Here is a 24984-nt window from a genome sequence, read left to right on the forward strand (position 1 = left end):
TACAGCAGTCACAGCTGCATAACTGGTTTCATAATAATTACGTATTATGTGTGGAGGCTGTTTGCTCTGCAAGGCTGCCATTGTTAAAGTAACTAAAGTGATTTATTACATGTGTACTGTGTCAGAAGAAATGTTGCCAAAGGTTTCAAAGGTCATCGGGTTACAGGAAGCACGTCTGATTCATGAGGAACACAGAGAGAGCCTCATGTCTTCCTGCAGCCCAAAGAAAGTGTAAGTGTAGAGTTTACATGATGGATGCTGTGTCTCTTACTAAGCTTTGGGAGTTAAAGAAGTGATTCATGAAAAGAATGTAGCTGACTGTAACGTGAAGTCTAACATGTAGAGAAAGCACTGCTCATATCCCGACTAAACCACTGAAACTATCTCTGTTGATCAAAATTAAAAACATATTTTAAATGAAAATTCCTTTAAAAAAGAACCAGGTTTATTTGAATATGAACAATGGTCCACCTCTCCAACCCACGTGTAGCTCCCTGCCTGCACCCTCTGCACAAACACAGCTGAACACAACACTGGTCATTATATTCTTCATTTCCAGTTAATACTTGTACAGCTGCTGTTATTGTGTATATATTTATTTATTTATATTTCTTCATACATTCTTATATAGTTCTATATTGTGTATTTTGTTGTACAGTTATTTTATTTTCAACTTTAATTTATATATTTTATCTTATTCTTCCCAGTTAAATTTACCCTTCATTCTAATTTGTGTTGTACAGTTATTTCATTTTTAACCTTAATTTATATTTTATTCCTTCCTAGTTAAATTTACCCTTTTTAATTTTTCATATTTATTTCCTATCTTATTCATAGCCTTTTCCTTTTTTGTTTTCTTTAGGTCACGAGCAGTTGTCCAAGCATTTCACTACATATCGTACTGTGTATGACTGTGTACGTGACAAATAAAATTTGAATTTGAATTTGAATTTGAACCAGCCCGACAGAGCCGAATCCAGCTCCATGTGCTGAAGAACAACGGTTTCTGAAGAATGAAGAAGGCCAGCATCAGAATTCGTTTAGCAGTAGTATTTTATCATCATATTTGGACTCTTCATAGATGTCATCATTAGTATTGAGTTCATTTTTTATTCATAGGTGCATGTCTGCTCTAAAATTTCCTGCATGGTCTTGCTCTGCTGTAAATCTCTGATTGGCTCTGAGGTCACTGGATGTGACCCTTTAAGTGTTTCAAGTTTCCAATCGCACTGAAAAAAAGGGATTGGCCGGCTCTTGGATTTATGTAAGCATCGTGTCTTTAACACAAGTGCCTCGGGCTTTAAAGTTAAGTGTAACTATATAGTGTAGAAACTACATGATATGCAGAGCGGGTAGATTAAATTGTTCATATCATGTTCGAGTGAAGTAAGTCAATAATATAGCAGTGTTAAATCTCGCATGGGATTTCAGTCTCGCGCGCTTTGGGTCGTGGTTTGAGGAAGGCGTCCATCTCAGTCAAGTCGAGCAGCCGCCTCTACTTCTTTTGGTTTACTGAAAAAAGGACACTGGGTGGTCGTTATATTAAAAAAGTCTAACTTGTAATTTGAACACAAACATTTTACGTAATTGAATCATGTAGGATCTGTACGAAATTCAACAACTTCATTTGTTCTTGTTGAGATGACCTGATACAATCTAGTAGGAGTGGTTAGTTGCTGGACTCATGAAATTCACAAGACCACACGAGATTTTACACCACAGGAAAATCACTGGAGGCAGACACTACACACCCCGTGCATGCTAGCGCTATTTATTGTGTTTAACCTGTCAAGGACAAAAACGTGGCCTTGAAATCATAGCTTTCCATTTTAGATAAGCCAGGATTGGTGGCGTGGTGGTTCGTGCTGTTGCCTCACAGTAAGCAGGTCCTAGGTTCGAATCCACAATCTGGCACAAATGGATGTTTGTCTCTATGTGAAAGACTGGTGAGCTGTCCAGGGTGTAACCTATCGCTCTGGGGTTACGCCCCTGCAGACAGGAGGACGGTAGTTGTTGTAGATCCCTTCAACTTTTATGTTAACTAGACTTTGCTGAACATTATGTAATATGAAGACAACATGTGGTTTTTAAGTGACCAAGTAGTACTGGGGTAAAAGTTACTGAATAGTGTTGAAATAAAATGACAAAATTATGAAGGATTAAAACAAGAGTTCAACTTACTTCATCTAAACTTGTTTCAATCGCGTTTTCAGAACACAAACACACAGGTTTATTGAATATGAATACGTTGTGTTGATTTAACTCATTTGTTTAAGTTTCTGCCAAAGCAAAACATTTGTGTGCATCCAGTGTCCACTGAATCCAGTAAATCCAACATGGCCTTGTTTCAGGGCACGCTGCAGCATTCGGGGCTGAGAAATGAAGAGAAATGATTTCTTGTTCTGGACCAGTTGAGGTTGACTCACAATCCAGTGATTCCACACAGACTCTTGTTAAAATACTCTGTTTGAGACCAACTTTTACCTTTTAAGACAAAGTCCATGAACATATTTGGTACGTTTGTGAATTAATGGTAAACTTCTCTACGATCCACCTGAAAGCTGATGTTTTTGGGGCTGCTGTGACAGATGGCTGCCATCACAGTCCACACCTCAGCTAATGTCATGTAGTGTCAGTCACTTAACTGAAGCTGCTGCTGCTTTTTGCATATTTAAATGCAATTATGTGAGAAATGTTACAGCTTGCTGCATGGCTGATTGTACGGACTATTCAGTCTGTGCAGCAGTGTTTCCAGTGTGTGATCTCCTAGCAGGCATCTGTCTATCTGTAGGCATATGTGTGCTTAGTTGGATTTACTAGTTTACAATCCTTCCTCTTGTTCAGCTCAGTCGCTGCTAACCAGCTAGCTGCTTCCTGTGTCCGACTGGCTGCAGCTATGCTGGTGCTGCGTCAGCTGCTTGGTGGCAGACAGGAGTCCGAGGACAGCTGAGCTCATTAGTGAAGCTGAAGTTAAACACAGGATATGAGGCTCATTGAGAGCTAGCTGGTTTATTCTTTAGGTATATCTCACAAAGCTTTTGGAAAATAAAATATTTTCAGAGGATAAACTTGTTAATGTCGATCATGTTCTTGTCTGTGTCCCTCCTCTGGACCACAAACACTAACACTCGTGGGAAACACTGCTCTGAGATGCAGCTGCACATTTATGGCTGCTAACCAAGCAGGCTAGGCTTGGCTGATAGCATCATACACTAAATATCATCGTCATATCATTATGGACATCAAAGACTAATCACTGCATCCATCTCTTATACGCAGTATGCTGGTGCATAGCTGCTATAGCACTCTGTCAGACTGCATTAGCTCATTGTTGAAACAGGCTAACGAGGATCCTGTTTCCTGGGTATTTCATTGGCTTTATTTTGTCGTGCTGTCCATTTGGGTCACATTTGATTATCTTTTCCAGACATTTTGCTCTTTGCTGTATTTTCCTGTTTGTTTTCCCTGTTTTCTTCCTTCTCTTCAGTCCTCACAGCCACAGTAAGACAGGCCTTGTTGTGTGTGTCTGTGTGTGTGTCTTACTCTGACTAGGTCCTCAGGGAACTGTCCTCGTGAGTTCTCGGGAACGTTGATAGGCGGAATGACCCAGTCCCTCTTCACCCGCCTCAGAGTACCATCGCCTCTGACAACCACGCTGCGCCATGGAAACAAGATCTCTGGTACCTGCTGAGTCAGTGTTGCATCACCGGGCTTTACCTGCAGAGACAGTAAACAAGCATCGTGTATATTCAGCTCAGGGTTACACACACACAGAGCGCAGGGACGGCTCGTGACTCAGGGTATTTCTGACCTCATTCCAGTGGCTTGGATTAATGCTCTCATTATAGTCTGCCTGATAAATGACCACCACCTGTCAGCATGTGTGGGCGTGTGTGTGTCCTCTGCAGCCACAGATCTGCAGTGACACTGCAGGCCTCACAGACGACGATAAGAAAAAAAGAAGGAGCCTCTCATTTACTCTCCCACAATGCACCTGCACAGGAGCCGTGCAGCCCCTGACCTTGGAGATGGGGAGGGCTACTCTCTGCAGGACCCGATTCAATTAAATGTTATACCAAGAATACTCTGGCATACAGTACAATGGATTTATATGATACACTGCACAATAAATTATGTTCATATATCACTAGCAGCACTGACTGAACAGAAGCGTCATTTCCAGCCAGCAAAGAGTCATCTGAGGTCGCAGAGGAAGCAGATGTACTCTTCTGTGTTTCCAACATTTTATTTCATTTTTATAGCAAACACGGTTGATTTGGCATCACTGCAAAAAACGCCAGGCCTGCATAATCGATTAAAAGTGATCTGGAGCACGTTTATTGTTTGAGTTCATACTTTCTTCTTACAGTTTTTTCTGAATGCTTAAACCCTAACTGTGATTCCTGTAGCACAATTCCTAAAACTATGCAGACATATAGCAAAACCACTCACTGAGTTTGCAAAACTAAAAGCACAAAAACTGCTTTGCACTCAGTTTGCAATTTCGTAACACACACTTTGCAAAACTGTAGGCACAATTCACTGCACAACACTCAATTTCCAAATTTCCAACACACTCCTAGCAAAAGTATACACATGTATGGCTATCATTAACACTAATTTGCCAACTGTCTGGCACACTTTCACATGTGAAAACTTTTTTAGATAATTAGTTCACTTTGCAATCAGCCTAAGCACTATAATACAGGTAAGCTGTGTGTGCGGAGTACAATGGAGGGTGCAGGAAGAGTGAGAAGTAGAGGAGGCCGAGGACGTGGAGGTGAAGAAGTAGGATGAAGAGGACGACAAGGACAAGGAGGAGCAAGAGGTAGACGAGGAGGGGGCAGAGGAAGCATGTTCACTGCAGACCAAGTAACCCATATAGTCATTATGGCGATTGCAAATACTCCTATACTTGGAAATAAACACTTGTGTTTGTTTTGATGTGTGTGAATAAACACCAGTACTTGAAGTTTGGATCCCTCCATGCTTATGGATCTATGACAGAAGTATGAGCTCAAACTGACATAGCCTACCTTGTGCACAGAGAAAGCAAAAGCCAGATGTGTTTTGTATTCATACCATCAGTGTGCAGTTGGCGCATTGTGTGCTTAGTAGATGATGGCTTGTGTGTACTGTTTGATACGGAAACACCATTTTTACGAAGGTGTGAGGAGTTAATCTAGCTGTGTTTGCTTTTGCAAGAGAACTACAATGTTTTGATGATTGGGTGACAGGTTTTCTTATTTGTGTGAAGAGTTTTGCAAAATTAGCCAATAGTTGCAAAAAAAGGGCTTAAGCAATCAGAAAAAACTGTATTTCTCTTCTCATTAGAAACCAGCTTGTGTAGGAGCAACATGCACTCTCACAGAGGTCTGCTTTATAAAACAACGATTTGATATGTGTGGAGTTAAAAACTCTCATTTCTTAGCAATGATCAGAAATATGAAAGGAGAAGACGTGGAAATGAAAATAAATGAAACAGAGCTTCAGAGAGTTTTTGCACATGTTTTTGTGTGTGTGCGTGTGTGTGTGTGTGCGTGTGTGTGTGTGTGTGCGTGTGTATGTTTTTGTGTGTGTGCGTGTGTGCGTGTGTGCGTGTGTGTGTGTGCGTGTGTGTGTGTGTGTGTGTATGTTTTTGTGTGTGTGCGTGTGTGTGCGTGTGTGTGTGCGTGTGTATGTTTTTGTGTGTGTGCGTGTGTGCGTGTGTGTGCGTGTGTGTGTGCGTGTGTGCGTGTGTGTGTGTGTATGTTTTTGTGTGTGTGCGTGTGTGCGTGTGTGTGTGTGCGTGTGTGCGTGCGTGCGTGTGTATGTTTTTGTGTGTGTGCGTGTGTGTGTGCGTGTGTGCGTGTGTGTGTGTGTATGTTTTTGTGTGTGTGCGTGTGTGTGTGTGTGCGTGTGTGTGTATGTTTTTGTGTGTGTGCGTGTGTGTGTGTGTGTGTGTGTGTGTGTGTGTGTGAGTGTTAGGGCTGGGCCATATTATACCGTTCACGGTAATACCGGTATAATGTTAGGCAACGATAGGAAAAAGAAATATCGCGATAGAATATGAGTAAAACGCGCATGCGCAGTGCCTTTGTTTTCATACGCACATGGCCGATTGTTGAGTGAAACAAATGAACCAGAATTGGTTTGTAAAAATGGTGCAACTTCAGTGATGTGGAACTGGTTTGGTGTTTGTCCATCAGATACACAACAAAGCACATTTTTTTGCAGAACATGCAAGCGGCCGTTGTTATTGTCGTATTTGTCGGACTAAGATGCTCTTAAATCTGGGAGTAATCTGGGTCCTAAACTCCGTATGCTTCAGGTCAAACAACACTGCAGCATCACTTAGAGTTAAAAACTGTCTAAATTCTTTCATCTTTAATAAAACGATCAGCATTGCTGCTTTACCAGGTGTAACTATGAAGTTTAACTTCCAGGCATCCATGAAAACAAAATTTATTACATTTAACGGAGTTAGAAGTTAGCAGGAAGCTAGCGGAAGTTAGCTCGCTAGTTTCGCTAGTTACCTAAGCATGATATAGCATGTTCTGACTGAGAGATTTCTGAAAAAAATCAAACGTACAGCTCTGCTATCACTTCCAACATAAATGAAGACAGGAAACTAAACAGCAGTGACGTTTGTAGGGTTACTGAAGTTGGGCTAGCTGGTATATAATGATGTGCTACGTGATCACTAGCGACACAGCTATGTTAGCATAGCATAAACAGTGAAGCTGGAGGACGAACACTAACACTTTTCCACTTATAAAAGTTAACGTGAAGGTTCTTCATGGTTAGAGACAAATGCAATCGCATGGCAGGATACTGTAAACGGACCAAACTTCAGTCAGGAGAACAACTGAGATAATCCATCCACAATACAAGGTTAGTCATTAATATACTGCAACAACATGGGAATAGAGCAGCTGCCAGAGAATTCAACATTAATGAATCAATGGTACAGAAGTGGAGGAAGCAAGAAGAATGAGTTTAATAAAGTTTGATTTATCTGACTGCTTTGTTTTGCTTAATGTGCCTTATAATCCCGTGCACCTTATGGTCCGAAAAATACGTACTGCACACTGCAGTTTAATGTTGCAAAGCACCTCTTTTTAACTTCAGTGGATATTATACATGGTTATGCTCAGGTAGAGCTGGGCGATATGAGATTTTTTCATATCACGATATGTTTTTTTCATTTCAGGCGATAACGATATCTATCACGATATAAGCCAAATAACTATATTTGTAAGATTTAAATGTGCCGTTGCTGACAAGTAAAATGTGAAATAATCAGCAGCTTGTTTTTATTTAAATATTTATTTCCCATAATAAGTTCAACAGGGTAGATGTACTTAAGGAACATGAGACTTTTTCAGATAAATAAAGGCAAATATTGCAAACTACACAAAAGGCAGCCGCTAAAGCGTTTAAGTTTCAAAATAGAACAAACGAAACAGACTAAATTGTCAATTCCACTTAGAAACAAAATATTAATTCTAAAAATAAATCTTAGTTTGTTTTACAGAAGAACAGACAAAACTGACTAACTTTTGTCAATATCAAATAAACTGAGAACTAAAAGGAAATTCTCAATCTCTCCTTGTTGTATAGCTTAGCTTTTCAAAGAGTTTTAACAGTTACTTTAGTCTGACAAAAGCCGAATGACGAATTAGCGCTTCCAGTCAGAGACTGAGGCTACGTCCACACGTACACGGGTATTTTTGAAAACTGAGATTTTCCGTTTTCGTTTTAAAAAATAATCCCGTCCACACATAAAGGCAGAAATGAAGGAAAACGCTGCTATGAACATGCCAAAGCAGCAGGTGGCGCTAGATTCCTAACCGTGCAGAAATATTGGCCAATCAGAAGTCTAGAAGCCTCGGTGGGAAAAAGTAAACAAAGCTGGGGCATAGAAGCAGAACCGAGTCGTATGTGTGGAGGGACAGTAACTGTGTGTATATGTAAGCATTTAAACACTGCAGAGAGTAGAATTAACAGTATTGTAGAAATTCATTTCACCGAAACAATAACGTGGCGCACAGTGTGACGCATGCACCAGTTTATTGTATTTCCAGACTTGCTTTCGGCACAATTTACAGTGCACGCTACTCTGTTTTTGTCAGACTTGAAATAGCCGAAATACCTTCACACTACGGAACTTCTATGGCTCTTCCGTTCGACAATCTCTCCGGCGTTGGAACCATCATCTGTTTTCTCTTCAGTCACGCTCGGTTGATTTTTCTAGTCGGCACACTCATTTCCTCCATTACCTGCTGGCTGCTTCCCAAACAAACACACGTGCGGCTTGGCACTTGTGCTGTACGTTACAAGTCACGTGACGTGACGCTGCGGCTGTGATTGGTTCGGCTCTGCGCTACTGAATTTGGATTGGCTGATTTTTTTATTTTTTTAAGAGGACAAGAGCGGCGAGGTCTATCGCGATAACTTAATTTCTCTATCGAGTAAAAGTTATATCGCGATACATATCGTTATCGTTCTATCGCCCAGCTCTATGCTCAGGATATGTCAGCCCATTTCTACTGGAAATGCCTTTTGGTTAAACTTTCAGCAAGGAATTTGCATTTGCACTGTTACATTTTTATAAAGTTTTAATGTACATAAAAACCAGCTTCTTGTTTAAGTGAAAATAAATGGAAGGTTGTCTTTTTGCGCTAGTAATGTTGTGGAGTTGTATTTTGTCTCGCATCAATTATATCGTCGGTTATATCGTTATCGCAAATTTTCAAATATATATCGTGATAAATATTTTTGGCCATATCGCCCTGCTCTAGTGTGTGTGTATGTTTTTGTGCGTGTGCGTGTGTGTGTGCGTGTGAGTGTGTGCGTGCGTGTGTGCGTGTGTGTGTGTGCGTGTGTGTGTTTGTGTGCGTGTGCGTGCGTGTGTGTGTGTTTTTGTGTGTGTGCGTGCGTGCGTGTGCGTGTGTGTGTGTGTGCGTGTGTGTGTGTGTGTGTGTGCGTGTGTGTGTGTGCGTGTGTGCGTGTGTGTGTGTGCGTGTGTGCGTGTGTGTGTGCGTGTGTGTGTGTTTTTGTGTGTGTTTGTGTGCGTGTGCGTGCGTGTGTGCGTGTGTGTGTGTTTTTGTGTGTGTGCGTGCGTGTGCGTGCGTGTGCGTGTGTGTGTGTGCGTGTGTGAGTGTGTGACAGCCAACTGTGTGCCTGTCAGTTCTTCATCTTCCACGTTCCTGCTCACTCTTCCTCAGCATCATTCATGGCTAACCTCACCAACCACTGGCCCAGCGACATCACGCCGTCACAGCCTCCTGTGTGACGCTGGTGGCAGAGAGGTGCACGGTAGCAGGACGGGTGGTGCTCTGCTCAGATTCCACGCTGTAACTCCACTGGTGCAATTCAGCATATTTATATGATACTTATGTAGCTGCTGTTCTTCGGGCTTCGTGTGAGTCTGCCACTGTCTGAGCAGATCTGTATAACACGTCACTCTATAATTTGTTCCTCTGCATCATTTTCACCGCTGTGATATTTGATGTAGGTTTCTCTTTCTATGATCATTCAGCAGAGGTTTCCAGGTGAAGCAACAGAAGAAGGGATGCTGATGAGTAACCCCCCCTCCCCATCTGCTGATTCACAACTTCGTCTTCGACTCTGTCAGCTGACCTGAATGAATACGGCTGCTTATCCTTCTTAGTCGGACAGCTGACTCTGTGGACAGCACAGAGTACTGTTCCCTGTTAAGTCCCTGATTATTCTGACATCTACTGTAACGTTGCAGGGATTACTAAACACGGCGATGTCTAACTTTTCCAAAACAAGCAAAGGTCAAAGGCTCGATTTGCAGCCATGTGGAGCCTGGCGAGCTGCAAATGTGACGCCTGTTTGTCTCACTCCACACTTCCATTGGATAACAACCCCGGTCCTGCCTCTCAGCTGAAGGCCTCGATGCTGACACTGCTGGCAAATGACTGGCTGTTAGCTGTGATGGCTCATCCTCATGAGTCTTCCTTACGAAGGATTGTTGACAGCTTCTTTCACCCTCTGCGATTCTCCTCCTCGCCGACTGCAGCGAGTGATTCTGATAGCAGCTAAAGCATATGGCAGCCAGCTATTTCTGGGCCCTGTTTATAAGAACAGCCAATCAAAGCTGCTGCCTTGTCTAAATACATGCAGAGGGCCTTATTATCACTGTTGTACATGAAACAAACTAACAGATGGCTGTTTGACTTGCTTTGTCTCTGCAATCAGCACTTGGCCAACCTCAGACGCCTGCTGGGCTGCAGAAGCTGTGATTTTATATGTGTTCATGCTGAAGCAAGGGGGAGATTTCTCTCACATGCTGGCTTCCTCAGACGTGCATACAGGTATGTGTTAACACTGTCGAGTTCTGAATGTGTTAATTAAGTCATTATTATTCAAAAAGGGACTGCGATCCTGCTTTTCTGCCTGTGTAGATGAAGAACTTTCAAACTATTCAATAAAAGAATCAAAACTAGAGATTCGACTGTCAGCCTGCTGTGATACACTTAGATCATCGAGCTTCAAACACGTGGTATATTTAATATGATGATCGGCGCTGAGGCGCATGCATGTCATTGCTTTGCGGTTGGGCTGCCTCGGCTTGGTCATGGTGATGCTGGACCAATCATCTGCACAGTTAGCAGAGCTTCTCCTTTATTGGTTTCCTAAACATTTTGTTTACCTGGTTTAATTAGACCTAATTCATCTGTGGGTGACACGCTGGCACAGACGGGCTCCAAGCGTGAGTCAGGCCCCATGTGTACATGTTTACAGCCTGGTATAAAAATAGTCTTGTCCTTTATGGACAGCTCCCGTCTTCATAACTGGCTAACAGCGTTCCTCATGAGTCTGTACAGTCAGATGAGTCGGCCTGTCTCTTATCAAAATATAAGACAAATATGAGAATATCAAAAACATGAAAACTGTAAAGTTTTAAGAAGGCCTTTGAATGCTTTTACCTCCGTTTGAGTGCTGTTGCTCGGATGAACACGGAGATGAATTCTGGCCTTCCAGACCTGTTTCGTGTGCAGGTCATGGGCGTAGACCAGCACAGCCTTCTCCTTTCCCAGCAGGTTTAGGTGGTGCAGGGCGTAGACCCCACCGTCCTCATTCACACTGAAATCATGTTTATCTTCAACCTGGAACCAGACTTCCCCCCCGCCGCAGTCCAGGAAGCTCACTGTTGAAGAGAGAAGACAGACACCGGCATCAGCGATGCGTGCAGGCCAAGACAAACGTTTGTTTCTCTGCAGCAGCTTTTGTCCCACTGAAACAGCTCGTCCTGTACAGACGTCACAGACGGTTTTATCTCCAAAACTTTCCTTAGTTTTTGCTGAAATTCAGGCTTTTCAATGTGACCGTTTTATCTGTATTCAGACGAACAGCATGAATAACTCATGTGCTGACACAGCGACACACTTTTCTCGTCCAGCGTGGGGCTGTCAGAATTTCACTGCTCGTTAATAACTGCTGTCTACACTGTGCGTGAAACAGGTGATATTTTATTAATCAGTTATACTTTCTGCTTTATCTATATGACATTTGTGCATTTTGCTGCACATTCACACCAGAGCTGCTTAATTATGACAGCACATGTAATCAGCGATGTCGATACTGTAATCTGTGGGAAAGAAGACGCCTCAGACTGGGGAGGATCTGTGGTCATGAAGCTCGTCTGCCGAGGGCCCCTGCTGGTCCCTGCAGGCCCCCAGCTTTAGATGTCTGTGGGTGCAGAAAGGAGCAACACGAGGCTTATGCAGCACTGGCCTGGCACCCTTTGAGGACCTGAATGGTTTCCACAGGCAGGGCGATGCAGAGCTGCAGCCAGCAACCAACAGACAACATCAGTTAGCCTGCCGTGCCCACAATCTCACCTCCAAATAGCTTTTAAAACTTTTGCTCCTTCGTGATAAAGCTTGTTGGCTCTCCTTCCATCAGCTGGGCTCAAGTTAAACTAAACTGTGACTTTTAGAGAAGAGCCGGCGTGCGACACTGTGAACGAGAAGGCTTGATCTATAACGGGAGAGCTGAAACTAATGCACAAAGGGAATGTTTTATCCCAATTATGCTGTCTTCGTAAGTATTAACAACTCAACACTCGATGAAACCTGGACACAACCAATCACAGTGGCTTTTTTCTTCAAAGCCGCTTAAGGAGAATTTCAGAGAAGAAAAAAGTAACGGAGTAAATTGATGTGAAACCTGAGTCGCATTTAGATGAGCGTTTGAGGAGAGACTGGTGGACCTGGCCCGAGAGTTTATCCAGCCTGTAAATCCCAAAGCTGAAGATGGGATTTGCAGGAGTAAAGCAGAGATGGGAGCAGCTTTCTGCAGGAAGACCATGCAACGCTCTCCTCTTTGTGTGCTTGCCAGCTTTAGCGCACCTTCGCAGAGGAAATGGCTTCTGTGATGCCCGGGGGAGGCGCGCAATGCTGTGACTGCATTTAGCCAGAAATCAGTGCAACTCTGTTGACAGTGTGACGTGAGCAGACACAGCACACTCATGCGGAACAAAGCTGTCAATGGCAAATGTCAGCTCATCACAGCTTGCACATTAACAACAAGTCAGTGCATCCAGAACAGCTTCTTCCACCCCAGCTGGGGGAGAGGGGGGGCTGAGGCTTTGTTTCTGTCCAAACGCTGCTTCTGACAAGCACTGAGAAGCCAAACAGGCCGGTGGAGAGAAGGAATGTGATAACACAGAAATGTGTTGATGTGAAATGTTGTTTGCCTCTCCCACAACAAAGTTTCTGTGATATCTTCAGTCAAGTCAGCGTTACACACTTTTAATGACTCACGTTTCTGCTAATGATGGAACATGGTCCAAGCCGGCCTTTTTAAACTGCTTGTTTAATCCCGTCACAAACACATTTTATTACATTTCCTCAAAAATCATCTGGAAAGAAGAACGTGGAGCTGCTTTACTGCCTCGTGGGTTAAAGCGCATCAACCATCTGCCAGGAATAAAGTGCGTGTGTCACTGTTGGAGGGTAATCACAAAGCATCTCTGGGAAAATGTAAACAAAGCAGAATCGTTCAATTATGTTCAACTGTCAACATGTGAAAGTTGCTACATTGTTCCAACTGCAATGTAAAGTTTTGTAGCTTCGACGTGAGAACACGGTGAGCCAAAGAAGACCTGACTGCTTTTATAGAGCAGCGTCTCCGTAACAGACACCAGGATGTGGAGCTCATTCACCAGGCACCAGGCAGGTTGTGGCTCTCGTCCAGCCATAATCAGCACTGATTTCATTTCCTTTCTCACAGGTTACAGTGACAATCAGTGCAGCTGACTAACGTCAGTGCCCTGCACTGTCTTGGATTATCAATGAGACTCATCAGCAGGTCTGTGGGGCTGGAGACTCTTCGAACCTCCGCTCGGCTCTGCCAGTGAACAAACACAGACACTGATGGGGAGACTCGCTGGTAGCCCTGAAGGAAAAGTCAGGGGATCACTAACTTCAGTAGAGTTCATGCCTCAGTAAAATACTGATCTGCTTCCCTGCTGTGAGGTAAATGCATTAAAAATTCACTGAGTTTTTTAAATTTCTATCAAAGTTTAGGAGTTCCTACCCAACAGTCCTCAGTGTATGAAGTTAGAACATTAGACAAATCTGTGTGTGACATGGAGCAAAATATGCAGCTTATATTTCACATTCACTGTTAATTAATTCACTTCTCAGCTGACAGAAACACGTTTTATTTTTACTGGTGTTAGAGGTAGAAGGTGTTTGACGCACTGACGACGAGCGAAAAAGAGCAACCGATGAGAGCTACGAGAGGCGGCTGTGACGGCGGCAGGGGAACGGCGACGACTGCGTGAACGAGCGTCTGCTTGTATCCTGTCAGTAACTGTTGGTAAATCTATGCACGCACCCACAACATTTACAACATTCGTTGTTGTGTCGGACACATTAGAATACAGCTTGAGTGGAATCACATACATTTGTGTTTCTGAAGCCTGTGGCTGTTTGATCTGTTCTCCTAACTATGAACCATTAACAGCTCCATCTCTGCTGCGCCGGGCAGAAAGGAGTATAACACAATGAATGAATACAAACTCTCAATGCAGCTTTATCATGTCCTCAGGGTTTAATGACAACCTTGTTTCAAGGGACTTCAGAAAGTAACCAAAGTACGATTCGCCGCGCTCTCTATCACGGTGGGGAGAAAAACGAGACTTAAATGAGTCGTTTTGACCTTGACCAGTTTTGGGTTGAGGTTAAAGAGAAGACAGGAAAGAGGACAGTAGAGAGACCACGGACAAAACCAAGAAAGTCCAGCAGAAACTTCTCCCTCCATCAGAGGAAGAGCAGCCTCACCACACCGTGGATCGGTGCCTTTACAGAGCGAAGCTCAACACTTCATCTTAAAGTAAACTTAAACTGTCAGGTCCACAAAACATTCAGATGCTAGGAAGGCTTGAATTAAACAGTCTTCTCTGTGCGTGAGATCGTTATGGGACTGCAAACACGTGTCAGTGTTATAAATGCACAGCATGTTCCTGACAATATGAAAGGCTTCTCAGCCTCCAGCCGTCTCTGACACTCAAACAAGCTAAAAACAGCAGAACGATCTTCTGTACGAGCTCCTCACCAACAACGCGGTTGCTTTAAAGCACATTCTTTTCAAACTTTATGAAACTGCAGTAAATATCTATCACACTGTCTCATGTCCATCAGAAAGAAAGACACGGACTGAATTTAAAAGGGACAAGTTGTGCTGATGCACTCACAGGAGTCCTGCGGGTCAACATATGAGGAGGAAAATCTCAACGCCATGTTTGATCCTTCAAGAACAGAAACGTGACAAACTGCTGCTTAAAACAGCCACAAAACTGATTCATTGGACAAAGACAGGAGAGACGCTAACAAGCTTCTCACAAATACTCTGCAAATGTAGTTTTACAGTGTTTGATAGTCTGTGTCCCTCAGCATGTTAGCTTTCACACTAAACTGGCTCATTAACCAAAAAGGAAAAAAAGCATCAACAAAGTGAACTTAACCGAACTGAAACTAAGAGCTAACTGTGCCAACCTTCATCAGCAGTAAGTCCATCCCAGCTCTTGAGGCAAAAATGTTTCTTTTAACAGTCTCAGAGTTCATGTTTCCCCGAAGTTGGAGTCTCACCCTGACCCTTAATCAGCAACCATCCCCCAGCATCAGACTGCCACTGCTCCTACACTTCACTGTAGATGTACTCTGGCATCATGTTTGCCTCTAGTATGACTGTGAAAACCTCGGAGTCATGTTTGACCAGGATGTGTCATTTAAACAGGCCGGCCTCGTCTGATCTGCACAAGCTAAAATCATGAATTCCTGCAGACTGATGCTCCAAAGCAGTCCGTGCATTGGTTATTACTGCGCTAATTACAGCTGTCCTTAAAGCTCCCTGAAAGGCCTTCAGTTAATCCACAACGCTGCAGTAGAAGGCTTCATTGCTCACCCACCCGCTTGATGAGCGTCTGTCTCGCGGTGCAGAGGGTGGAGTTAGTGGAGTTAGCGGTGAGTCACTTTTGGGAAACTTCATTTTTCTTCTTCATTGGTAGATAACGTGTCACACATCTGCAGCAGCTCTGTAAGCCTTCACATGGATGCACTTATTTTGCATTAGCCGTACTTTGGTCCTGCGTCGAACTTTCAGCTGAAACCATCGTTTTAAAAACCGTTTATTGAAGTGTTTGATTTAAGACTGCTGGCTGCAGTCAGACCTGAATGAGTCGACCTGGCAATTTATGTACAGCTAGTTGTTTTTAGCACAGATACGCGTTTGCTTCATTTTTTATGGTTTGGTTTAAAATTGCATTTTTAGTTTGAAATACATTCTAAAAATAGAACAAACTGGGAATGTGTCGACTCTGTTTGCACAGAAACGTACATTGTTTTGAGATTTAAATGTTAAGGTTAAGGACATTAGTGATCTAAACCTTATTATGTGAACGGCAGCTTGCTTTAACATGAAAACGAAGCTGACAGACAATCACAGCTTGTTTTCCTGTTGGCCTCTGAGGTGGTTGAGATTCTGCTCTCTGTCTGATGGTCTGTACCTGCTTGGTGTAAATGCTCATACATTATCCATGTCCAGCTCACAAACACTCATGCTGCTACATGATTTTAGAGCCGTGTGATTTAACACCCCCATCCTCCGACTGCACAGAGGGAACTGGAGCAGAACTAAGCGTGGGGCTTTTAGATGTAGCTGGGCAGCAGTGGGTGATTGCCCAGTTCAACCACCTATTTTCAGACAGAACATCAACATAGACAGCAGGGAGCAGCAGCCTGAAGCTGCAGGTGTGCAGAAACAGCAGATAATGTTTCACAAAGTTTTTTGGTTTTTTGAACTGAAGCATCCACAGCATGCCGTGAACCTGCCTGCTCTGCAGCTTCTGTCGTGTCCTGTTTATGTCACTCTAAGCTCCTCCCACAGATGGCTGAAACTACCACTGTCATTCACAGTACTCACTCCAAGCGATTGCCCTGCGTGCCCTGAGATGGAACCGCTGCTAAGTCAGTACTCGCTGACCTTTGCACATAATTAATTCTGTAATTAACCAGCTGGAGTTCATAATATTGCTGCACAAGTCCTCGGCTTTTATTTTGTATTTTCAATGATTATTTGTGCTTGCTAGTTCATCATGTATAAAGTGATTACATTTTAAATTGAATAAAATATGTTGACTTTGATCCTGAAATAAGAGTAGCAGTGTTCATTACTATAATTCTCAAGAACCCCTCTCAGTCCTGAATGTGCCACACAGGATCAATGCGTTACTGGCGTTTAATCGATACCTTTGCTGGAAGCAAATGATCCCAACTGTAGTAACCCCTGAAAAGTCTGACATGCACTCTCCTCTGCAATAACAAGGAGGCACAGGGAGAGACACCAGGACAGAGTACTGTTTGGGACATTTCCTGCACTCTCTGTTAGGAGTCACAGCAGCCCAGTGTTTTCCTCAGGTTGTTAGTGGGGTCAGAGTGAAACGCTGGAAAATCACATCCTGGGCCACACTGGGACCCCCAAACTCTCCACTGACACAAACACTAATGAAACAGTTTGAGGGCTGGAAGCGCCTCAGGGCATGTGAGGGCGATTCATTACACGTGTGCCTGACTGCAAATCCTCCCACAGCAGCTCCAATCATTTCACTGGCTGTCACACATTGGACAGAGAAGAAGTCTGACCGAGTCTGCCAGCCTAACTAACGTTGTTCAAGTAGAAAAATGCAGCTTCAGGTATCGTTAGCTAAAGAATGATGTAATATAAGAATTATAGCACTACTATATGGTTACCTAAACATTCAGGGAAAGCGTTCGATGGTTGTCTGGGTTTAAATACACAGTCAGATACAAACCGCTTTGAACCATCCGTTCATCTTGCTCTGCTTATACGGTCTCACAGAGCGTAGCTCTCAGGTGATGCTAGCAACCAGCTGGCTTGGTAAACTCTGTTAAGTTCGTTTACCAAGAAAACTCAGCTACAAGCTTGACAAGACACAAGTTCACAAGAGTTACGAGTCCAAATACTACAAAAGTTAAAAAACGTTAGTTAATAGCTTACTGTTATTCATTAACAGCAGCAGGGCTGATTTTTAGTTCACACAGACTGTTCAAGGCAAACAGTGTGTTAGTGTCATGTTTGCAGGACACACAGACCTGATGAGACCACTGTGATTTTAGATGAAAGATTCAGATCCTGCATGGCAGGACTAACAGTCAGATCAGAAATAAACACCAAAGCAAACACTTTGGTGCACCAACGTAACGGCTTCATGAGCATACACTGAGAGCCGCCCTGTAACAATATCGATGCACTGAGAAGTACAACACTGTTTCTCCCAGAGAAAAACGAACCAGGACTTTGCTTTGATATGACAAACACGTGCGGGGTTGTGCACCAGGAGTAGCCAATTACGTTTCAGTGGGAGCAGTGCCACCCCTTTAGCCTCGCCCCTGCTAGTAAAAATCAAATCTGTCCCCTACAGCAGCGGTCCCCAACCCCCGGGCCTCGGACCGGTCCGTGAGTCGTTTGGTACCGGGCCGCGAGAGTTGAGGCTCAGGTGTGAAATGTCTGGTTTTCAGGGTTTTTATCGATTTTCAGCGTTATTTTGTTATCGTTTTTATCGTTAACTTTTTTTCCTGGGTCTTTTCACGTGTGTTATGAATAAATCTTCTTTTTTTCGGTACCGGTACTAGTTTTATTTTGTTGTATTTATCCGCGACACATTAAAGGCCGGTCCGTGAAAATATTGCCGGGCATAAACCGGTCCGTGGCGCAAAAAAGGTTGGAGACCGCTGCTCTACAGAAACCAGTTAGACTGAAGACACACCAGGGTGTAACAGGCTGTCTGATGTCAGCCTGCTGCGACTGTTGATTTAAGAAAGCGTTCCAATCATGATCAATGCGAGCTTGGCCGGCTTTGATGAGCTGTAGCCACGATTTCATGTTCCAAACTCAGCATAAAAGTATTAAAGATAAAACAAACAACAAGTCAAACCCAGAAACCTGTGACACGGCGGCCTGACTGAACACACATGGAGATAAAAAGGACACACAAATGAAGGCTCATGTGAACCTACACACAAACACACACACACACACACACACACACACACACACACACACACACACACACACACACACACACACACACACACACACACACACACACGAAACTCAAACAAAAAACCAAACAGGATTAAATCCTCACTAGTGAATCATCCAAAGTAACTTTCTGTTTGCTGAATACTCACAAACACTGCTGAACTTTGTGTGTGTGTGTGTGTGTGTGTGTGTGTGTGTGTGTGTGTGTGTGTGTGTGTGTGTGTGTGTGTGTGTGTGTGTGTCTCAGTGACAGCTGGGTGTTGCTAGATAAACTCAGTCTAGGAGCGAAGCCAGAGGCCAACTTCTTCTTCCCTCTGTCAGCCCATGGAGGCAGGAAATATGGAGGTCATAATGTTTCACGAATTTAAGTTAAATTAAGAGGCTCCTGCTGGGCCAACAACTTATCAAAAAACATCAGAAAGTGATATGTGGCCTTTTATGCACCAAATTCTGGTTCATCTCCTGTAAAAATGAACAGTTTCTAGATCTAAATGAACTGAATGGTAACAAAGTGTCTGCATTAACCTGTTTAAATAACTAAACGCATCTTTTTCTCCACAGTTTCCAAACATGGAGGATTTCACCCACAGTGTGTAAATACAAAACCTTCGTGGATTATTGTGCACAGTGGAAATGAAAACGTCTCTTCATCAGCTTTACTCTAATAAGCCCACCCAACACATGACGTTACGATAAAATTGCGATTTTAGTCATTTGGTTTTAGTCGCGTTTGTTGTTAGGGGCTTTCTGGAAACACAGCTGTGCTCTCTAAGGCTGTTCTCCTCGGATCAAGTTTTGTATAATTATAGGCGGGGCTGCTTGGAGTAGCAGGTCGTTGTTGGCTAGGTTGCTAGCTGGCTGCTGCTACAATTCCCTCGCATACTTTGATGTAGGGCTGGGCCATATCATACCGTTCACGGTAATACCGGTGTCATTTTGGGCAACGATAGGAAAATGAAATATCGCGATAGAATATGGGTAAAACGTGCATGCGCAGTGCCTTTGTTTACATGCGCACATGGCGGCGACACAGAACGAGAAGAGTGAAAGCGGATCGTTGAATGAAACCATGAAGCAGAACTGGTTTGTAAAAATGCTGCAGCTTCACTGGTGTGGAACTGGTTTGGCTTTCGTCCGTCAGATACACAACAAAGCACTATTTTTGGTAGAGCATGCTAGCGGGCCGTCGTTATTACCGTGTTGTTTGGAAAATACGGCGCACTTAAAATCAATCCTTTGATTTTGTGAAAGTCGACAGAGCCCCTTATAATCCGGTGTGCCTTATGTATGAACTCTGGTTGTGTTTACTGACCTCGAAACGATTTTATGTGCACGGCGCTCGAAAATCTGTCAAATGTTTCAGTACGACTTTGCTAAGCTACGAAGCCGCACCGCTTGATGGATTGTCGGAGCATTACGGCTATCGTAGGCGGAGCCTCGCGGAGTGATACGTGCTGTGCTTCAACATGATGTTACCGTATTGTGTGTGTATAACCTCTTTTTAAGTGTTGTGGACATTATACATGGTGATGCTGAGGATATGTCGGCCAGTTTCCACTGGAAACGCCTTTTGGTTAAACTGTCAGCGAGGAGTTTGCACTGTTACATTTTTATATAACGTTAATGCAAAAAACAGCTGCTTGTTTAAGTGAAAATACTTTTTTTTTGCTTTGCACTAATAAAGTTGTGGAGTTGTAAAGTATTTTGTCTCATGTCAATTATATGGTCAGTTATATCGTTATCACATATTTTCAGATGTATATGGTGATAAATATTGTTGGTCATATCGCCCTGCTCTGATGTATAAATCTGGAACGAACATTCACTACCTTCTGGAAGCTTAAGAAAATAAATTAGCATCTCAGTTAATTCTTGTGATAATTGTTGATGAAGTAATTCATTTTATGTTATGTCTAATCCTTTCTTTTAGTTTAATTTACACAAGCTAGTTTTCCTTTCTGCTTTGGTAAGCTCTTTGATCATGTCTTTTATTGTCTTTTTCCAGTTTTTGCATTTTTGCTTAATCCTGCTGTATCCATTTAATCTCACATCAAGTATCTCTAATATCTGATTTTCTTCATTTTGTATGTTTTCAGAAAAAAAAATTCCCTCTGTGGTTCTCAGGTCGTCTAACTAGAACACGGCTTCCTTTTCCAAACCACTTTCCTTGACCTCGACAAAAAACATCATCCAAGACTCATAAGAACTTTGAAAAAGAGAAAAGCGGAGTGCTGAGAATCCGAATGACATCACACTGCTTACACTACCCTCCATAACAATGTGACGCTGGATGTCTCCCAATATGAAACTGCAATGTGCAGAAGAGGGACTGCGAAATGCAATGTAATGTTCTTACTCTGTTATTTCATGCAGGTCGTTTAAATGAGAACATCCTGTGAAAAATAACACTTCATTGCACAGACTGGAGTTTGAAAGAAGAACATATAGGACCAGATTTACTAATGATTTGCAGCAGCGCATTTTCTTTTTCCATTTTCATGAATTGTTGGATGTAGGGCTGCCACGATTAGTTGACTAGTCACGATTACGTCGACTATCAAAATCGTCGATGACTAATTTAATAGTCAGCATGTCGTTTGAAGCTTTGTAAGATCCTGAAAGACGCAGGAATAAGTAGCATTAGTATAACGGACCGAAACAGTAAATGGCAGCAATGAATCTACAAGGATGCCAGCTGCCATTAAACACCCAAGAAGAAGAAGAAGTATCGTATCCAAATTCATAGGCTGCATCCTGCTGAGGCTGCATTTGTAGGCAGATTACGTCACAGCAATGCAACGACATTCGTAGACTCCTCAAAATGCGTCCTCCTCTTCCCCAGATTTGAAGGATGGGTCCGGTGTGACCTTTGTGGCCCAACCTATCCCAGAATTGAGAGCACGGCCCAGCCAATTACAGGTTCCAACAATGGCGGCAGCTACTTAGTTTTATTATTCTTTCTGGGTCACAAAATAAACGTTTAACATATTTTCAGGTGAGAATGTAGCTGTGTAAACCTCAAATATCTGCTCAGTTTATCAAGACACCACATATTTGCATAAGTGCTCTGACGTTTTCGGAGACGTCAGAGCACTTTTGCAAATATGTGATGGTCCTTTGACAAAAGATGCTCCAGTGTGCTCTGAGTTATAGGAGGTAAAAAAAAGGAAGCACTGTCACTCGTTTCCAAAGCATTTGGACAATTCAAACAGCTCTTATTATGGCTGCCATGGAGCTACTTCTGGCTCACTTCTCCCAGCTAGAAGCCTTCATAAGCAAAATAGCTTATTTGAATGTACGCAGTGCTTTCCTTTTTCCTCTAGGGGCGGGACTGAGTGACACAGCCCCGCCCCCCCCCAGACAGAAGCTGCTAGGAGAAGCGTGCAAAATCAATCAGCTCCAGCTCTGAAAGGCCAATATGTTGCTAATAAACACACAGAGTGAGTGAATGCTGAGCCGCTAGTCAGACAAAAGCAGTCATCACTCTGTGGTCCCATACCTGCATTACACACTCTGTCAGGGTATTACCATGTGAAGAGAGCACCGGGCTGATGGATGAATCACCAGGCAATAAGAGCTGCAGCCTCTGAGAGGCCGCGGCTCAACCACTATCATCACCTGCTGTTCACAGGACCTTCCATTTACTGACCCACCATGTCTTCCTGCTAAACAGCTGGCTGACTCGATGCACTCGGATATGTGTTGAAGGGAAAAATCTCTCCTTAAACACACTTCACACATGGCTGCAGTCCAGCAAACAGGCAGCTTTACAAAGAAGCCGGCCTGTTTTCTGTCGCTGCTCTTCATACATTTTTAATCAGTTTGGATGCTGTAAAGCAACTGCAGTATGCTTAATGTAATGAAAGGGTTTTGTTCTGGCATCCTTACATGAAAGGATTTATATTTCTAGCTTTCAGTCATGTTTCCTCTGTTCTCTCATTTAAACAGTGGGCGATGTATGCTGGCTTTGTGTATTCTTTTCATGTTAAAATTCAGAAACGGTGTCTAAATGCCTCTCACATCATAGGCCCCTGAGATAGCTATACCATACTGAAGCTAATTCCTGTATCTGTCTGTACTGTATGTTTGGTAACAATCCCATCTCTTACACCAGCGTGCTGTCTTTTCTTGATTCTGTTACTGCTGGTGTTCTGGATCTGAACACCTTTCCTTGGGGGTCAAGCCAATTTTTTTAAATCCAGTGTTTTGTTGGTGGTGGGGGGGTTAAAGGCTTGGTCTTAAACTGCATCATTGAGGCTTTGTTAGCATACAAACAGAACTGGCCTTTGGGATGGAGACACCTAGGGGCACCAAAACCCCACATTTTTAGGAATTAGGTTCATTTTTGTACTACTCTGCATGCTACTACTCTGGCTGTAGCTCAGGTGGCAGAGCAGGTCAGCCACTAATCAGAAGGTCGGTGGTTCGATCTCAGGCTGCCTCCTGGCTGCCAAATATCCTTGAGCAAGATACTAACCCCGTGTTAGCCTACTGGTGGTGGTCAGAGGGCCCGGTGGCGCCAGTGTCCGGCAGCCTCGCCTCTGTCAGTGCGCCCCAGGACAGCTGTGGCTACAATGTAGCTGCCATCACCGGTGTGTGAATGAATGGGTGAATGACTGAATGTAGTGTGAAGCGCTTTGGGGTCCTTAGGGACTAGAAAAGCGCTATACAAATGCAGGCCATTTACCATTTAACGTTTGTATTCGGGGGTAATGGGGGAAGTGTGTGCTGAAATCTTGCCCTGAATATCTGCTGGCTCCAACAGAAGACCTGATAAATTGGCCATTGCTCCCAGAGGCTAAGTTAGCCAATGGGTTACAAAATTGTAAAGCCAGGTGCTTTTTCCAGCATGTGATTACTGAAGCTGCCATGTGCAGTTTGTTCTTGCACTGTGCTTCCTTGGGTACTTGGAGTCGAAGAAAATAATATACATAATACCGTATTTTTCAGACCATAAGGCGCATTAAGCGAAACAAAACAGTCAGATAAGTCAAACTTTACTCAACTAAATCTTGCTTCCTCCTCCACTTCTGTACCATTGATTCATTAATGCTGAATCCTCTGGCAGCTGCTCTGTTCCCATGTTGTTGCAGTATATTAATGACTAACCTCGTATTGTGGATGGATTATCTCAGTTGTTCTCCTGACTGAAGTTTGGTCCATTTACAGCATCCTGCCATGCGATTGCATTTGTCTCTAACTATCAGGAACCCTCAGGTTAACTTTTATCGAGTGGAAAAAAGTTAGCTTCATCCTCCAGCTTCACTGTGTTTATGCTAACATAGCTGTGTGGCTAGTGATCACGTAGCACATCATTATATAGCAGCTAGCCCAACTTCAGTAACCCTACAAACGTCACTGCTGTTTAGTTTTCTGTCTTCATTTATGTTGGAAGTGATAGCAGAGCTGTACGTTTGAATTTATTCAGAAATCTCTCAGTCAGAACATGCTATATCATGTTTAGGTGGAAGCTAGCGAGCTAACTTCCTGCTAACTTCTAACTCTGTTGAATGTAATAAATCCTGTTTTCATGGATGCCTGGATGTTAAACTTAATTGTTACACCTGGTAAAGCAGCAACGCTGATGATTTTATTAAAGATGAAAGAATTTAGGTTCTAACTCTCAGTGATGCTGCAGTGTTCGTTTGAGTTTGGGACCTGAAAAGGACGGAGTTTAGGACCCAGATTACTCCACGAGGCTCCCGAGTACGGTAGCTGTAATGCTCCTACAATCCATCAAGCGGTGCGGCTTCGTAGCTTACAAAAGTCGTACTAAAACATTTTTGACAGATTTTTGAGCACTGTGTAGCACATAAAATCGGTTCGAGGTCAGTAAGCACAAACAGAATTCATACATAAGACGCACTGATGATTTTTGAGAAAATTAAAGGATTTTAAGTGCGCCTTATAGTGCGGAAAATACTATATGTTCTTAATATATAAGGCTGGGAGGTGAGGAGGGCTCAGTCCAAACAGCACACTGTTCAATTAGAACCAATTTGAGTTGATTGGAATTTTTATACAGTTGTTGTAATTTGTGTTTGAACATTTTTTTGATTTATGTTTTGTTTCCTTTACAATATAATTTAGTATATAATATTGTAAATGAAACAAAACATCATTGTCTCTTTCAAAACATTGTTCTCTTTTTTTTCGGGCTACTTAAATTTATTTTGGGCTACCAAAAACTGAAGAGTGCCTGCCCGAAGGGCTACCAGGGGTATTTAGTGAATTCTGCAGTGGTGCATTAGCATAAATTAACACTAACACTCAATCGCTGACTTGTTCACTGATATAAATCAGCTTTATGACTGTGATATAAATCTGCTTTACGGTGGCTTTTCCATCATTCACACACAGGCACACACTGAGTGAAATGAGGAGAGCTTGCTGCAGAGTGAA

The 24984-nt window shown here is 43.1% G+C and overlaps 1 protein-coding gene across 1 annotated transcript in view; it reads right to left on the bottom strand.

Moving 5' to 3' along the window:
* The window catches only part of LOC146693080 (cadherin-2-like), a 105961-nt gene that overhangs the window by 42965 nt on the left and 38012 nt on the right, over positions 1 to 24984 (bottom strand). Inside the window, exons 3-4 of the mRNA XM_085433453.1 lie at positions 10941 to 11161; positions 3544 to 3717 (exon numbers count right to left, since the gene is read on the bottom strand). Coding sequence (XP_085289579.1) covers positions 3544 to 3717; positions 10941 to 11161 — 395 coding nt within the window. The remainder of the gene's footprint in view (positions 1 to 3543; positions 3718 to 10940; positions 11162 to 24984) is intronic.

This window comes from Copadichromis virginalis, linkage group LG15 (genome assembly GCF_057382275.1).
Source record: "Copadichromis virginalis isolate Kocher_CV1m ecotype Utaka linkage group LG15, C_Virginalis_male_GT1.1, whole genome shotgun sequence".
Lineage (NCBI taxonomy): Eukaryota > Metazoa > Chordata > Actinopteri > Cichliformes > Cichlidae > Copadichromis > Copadichromis virginalis.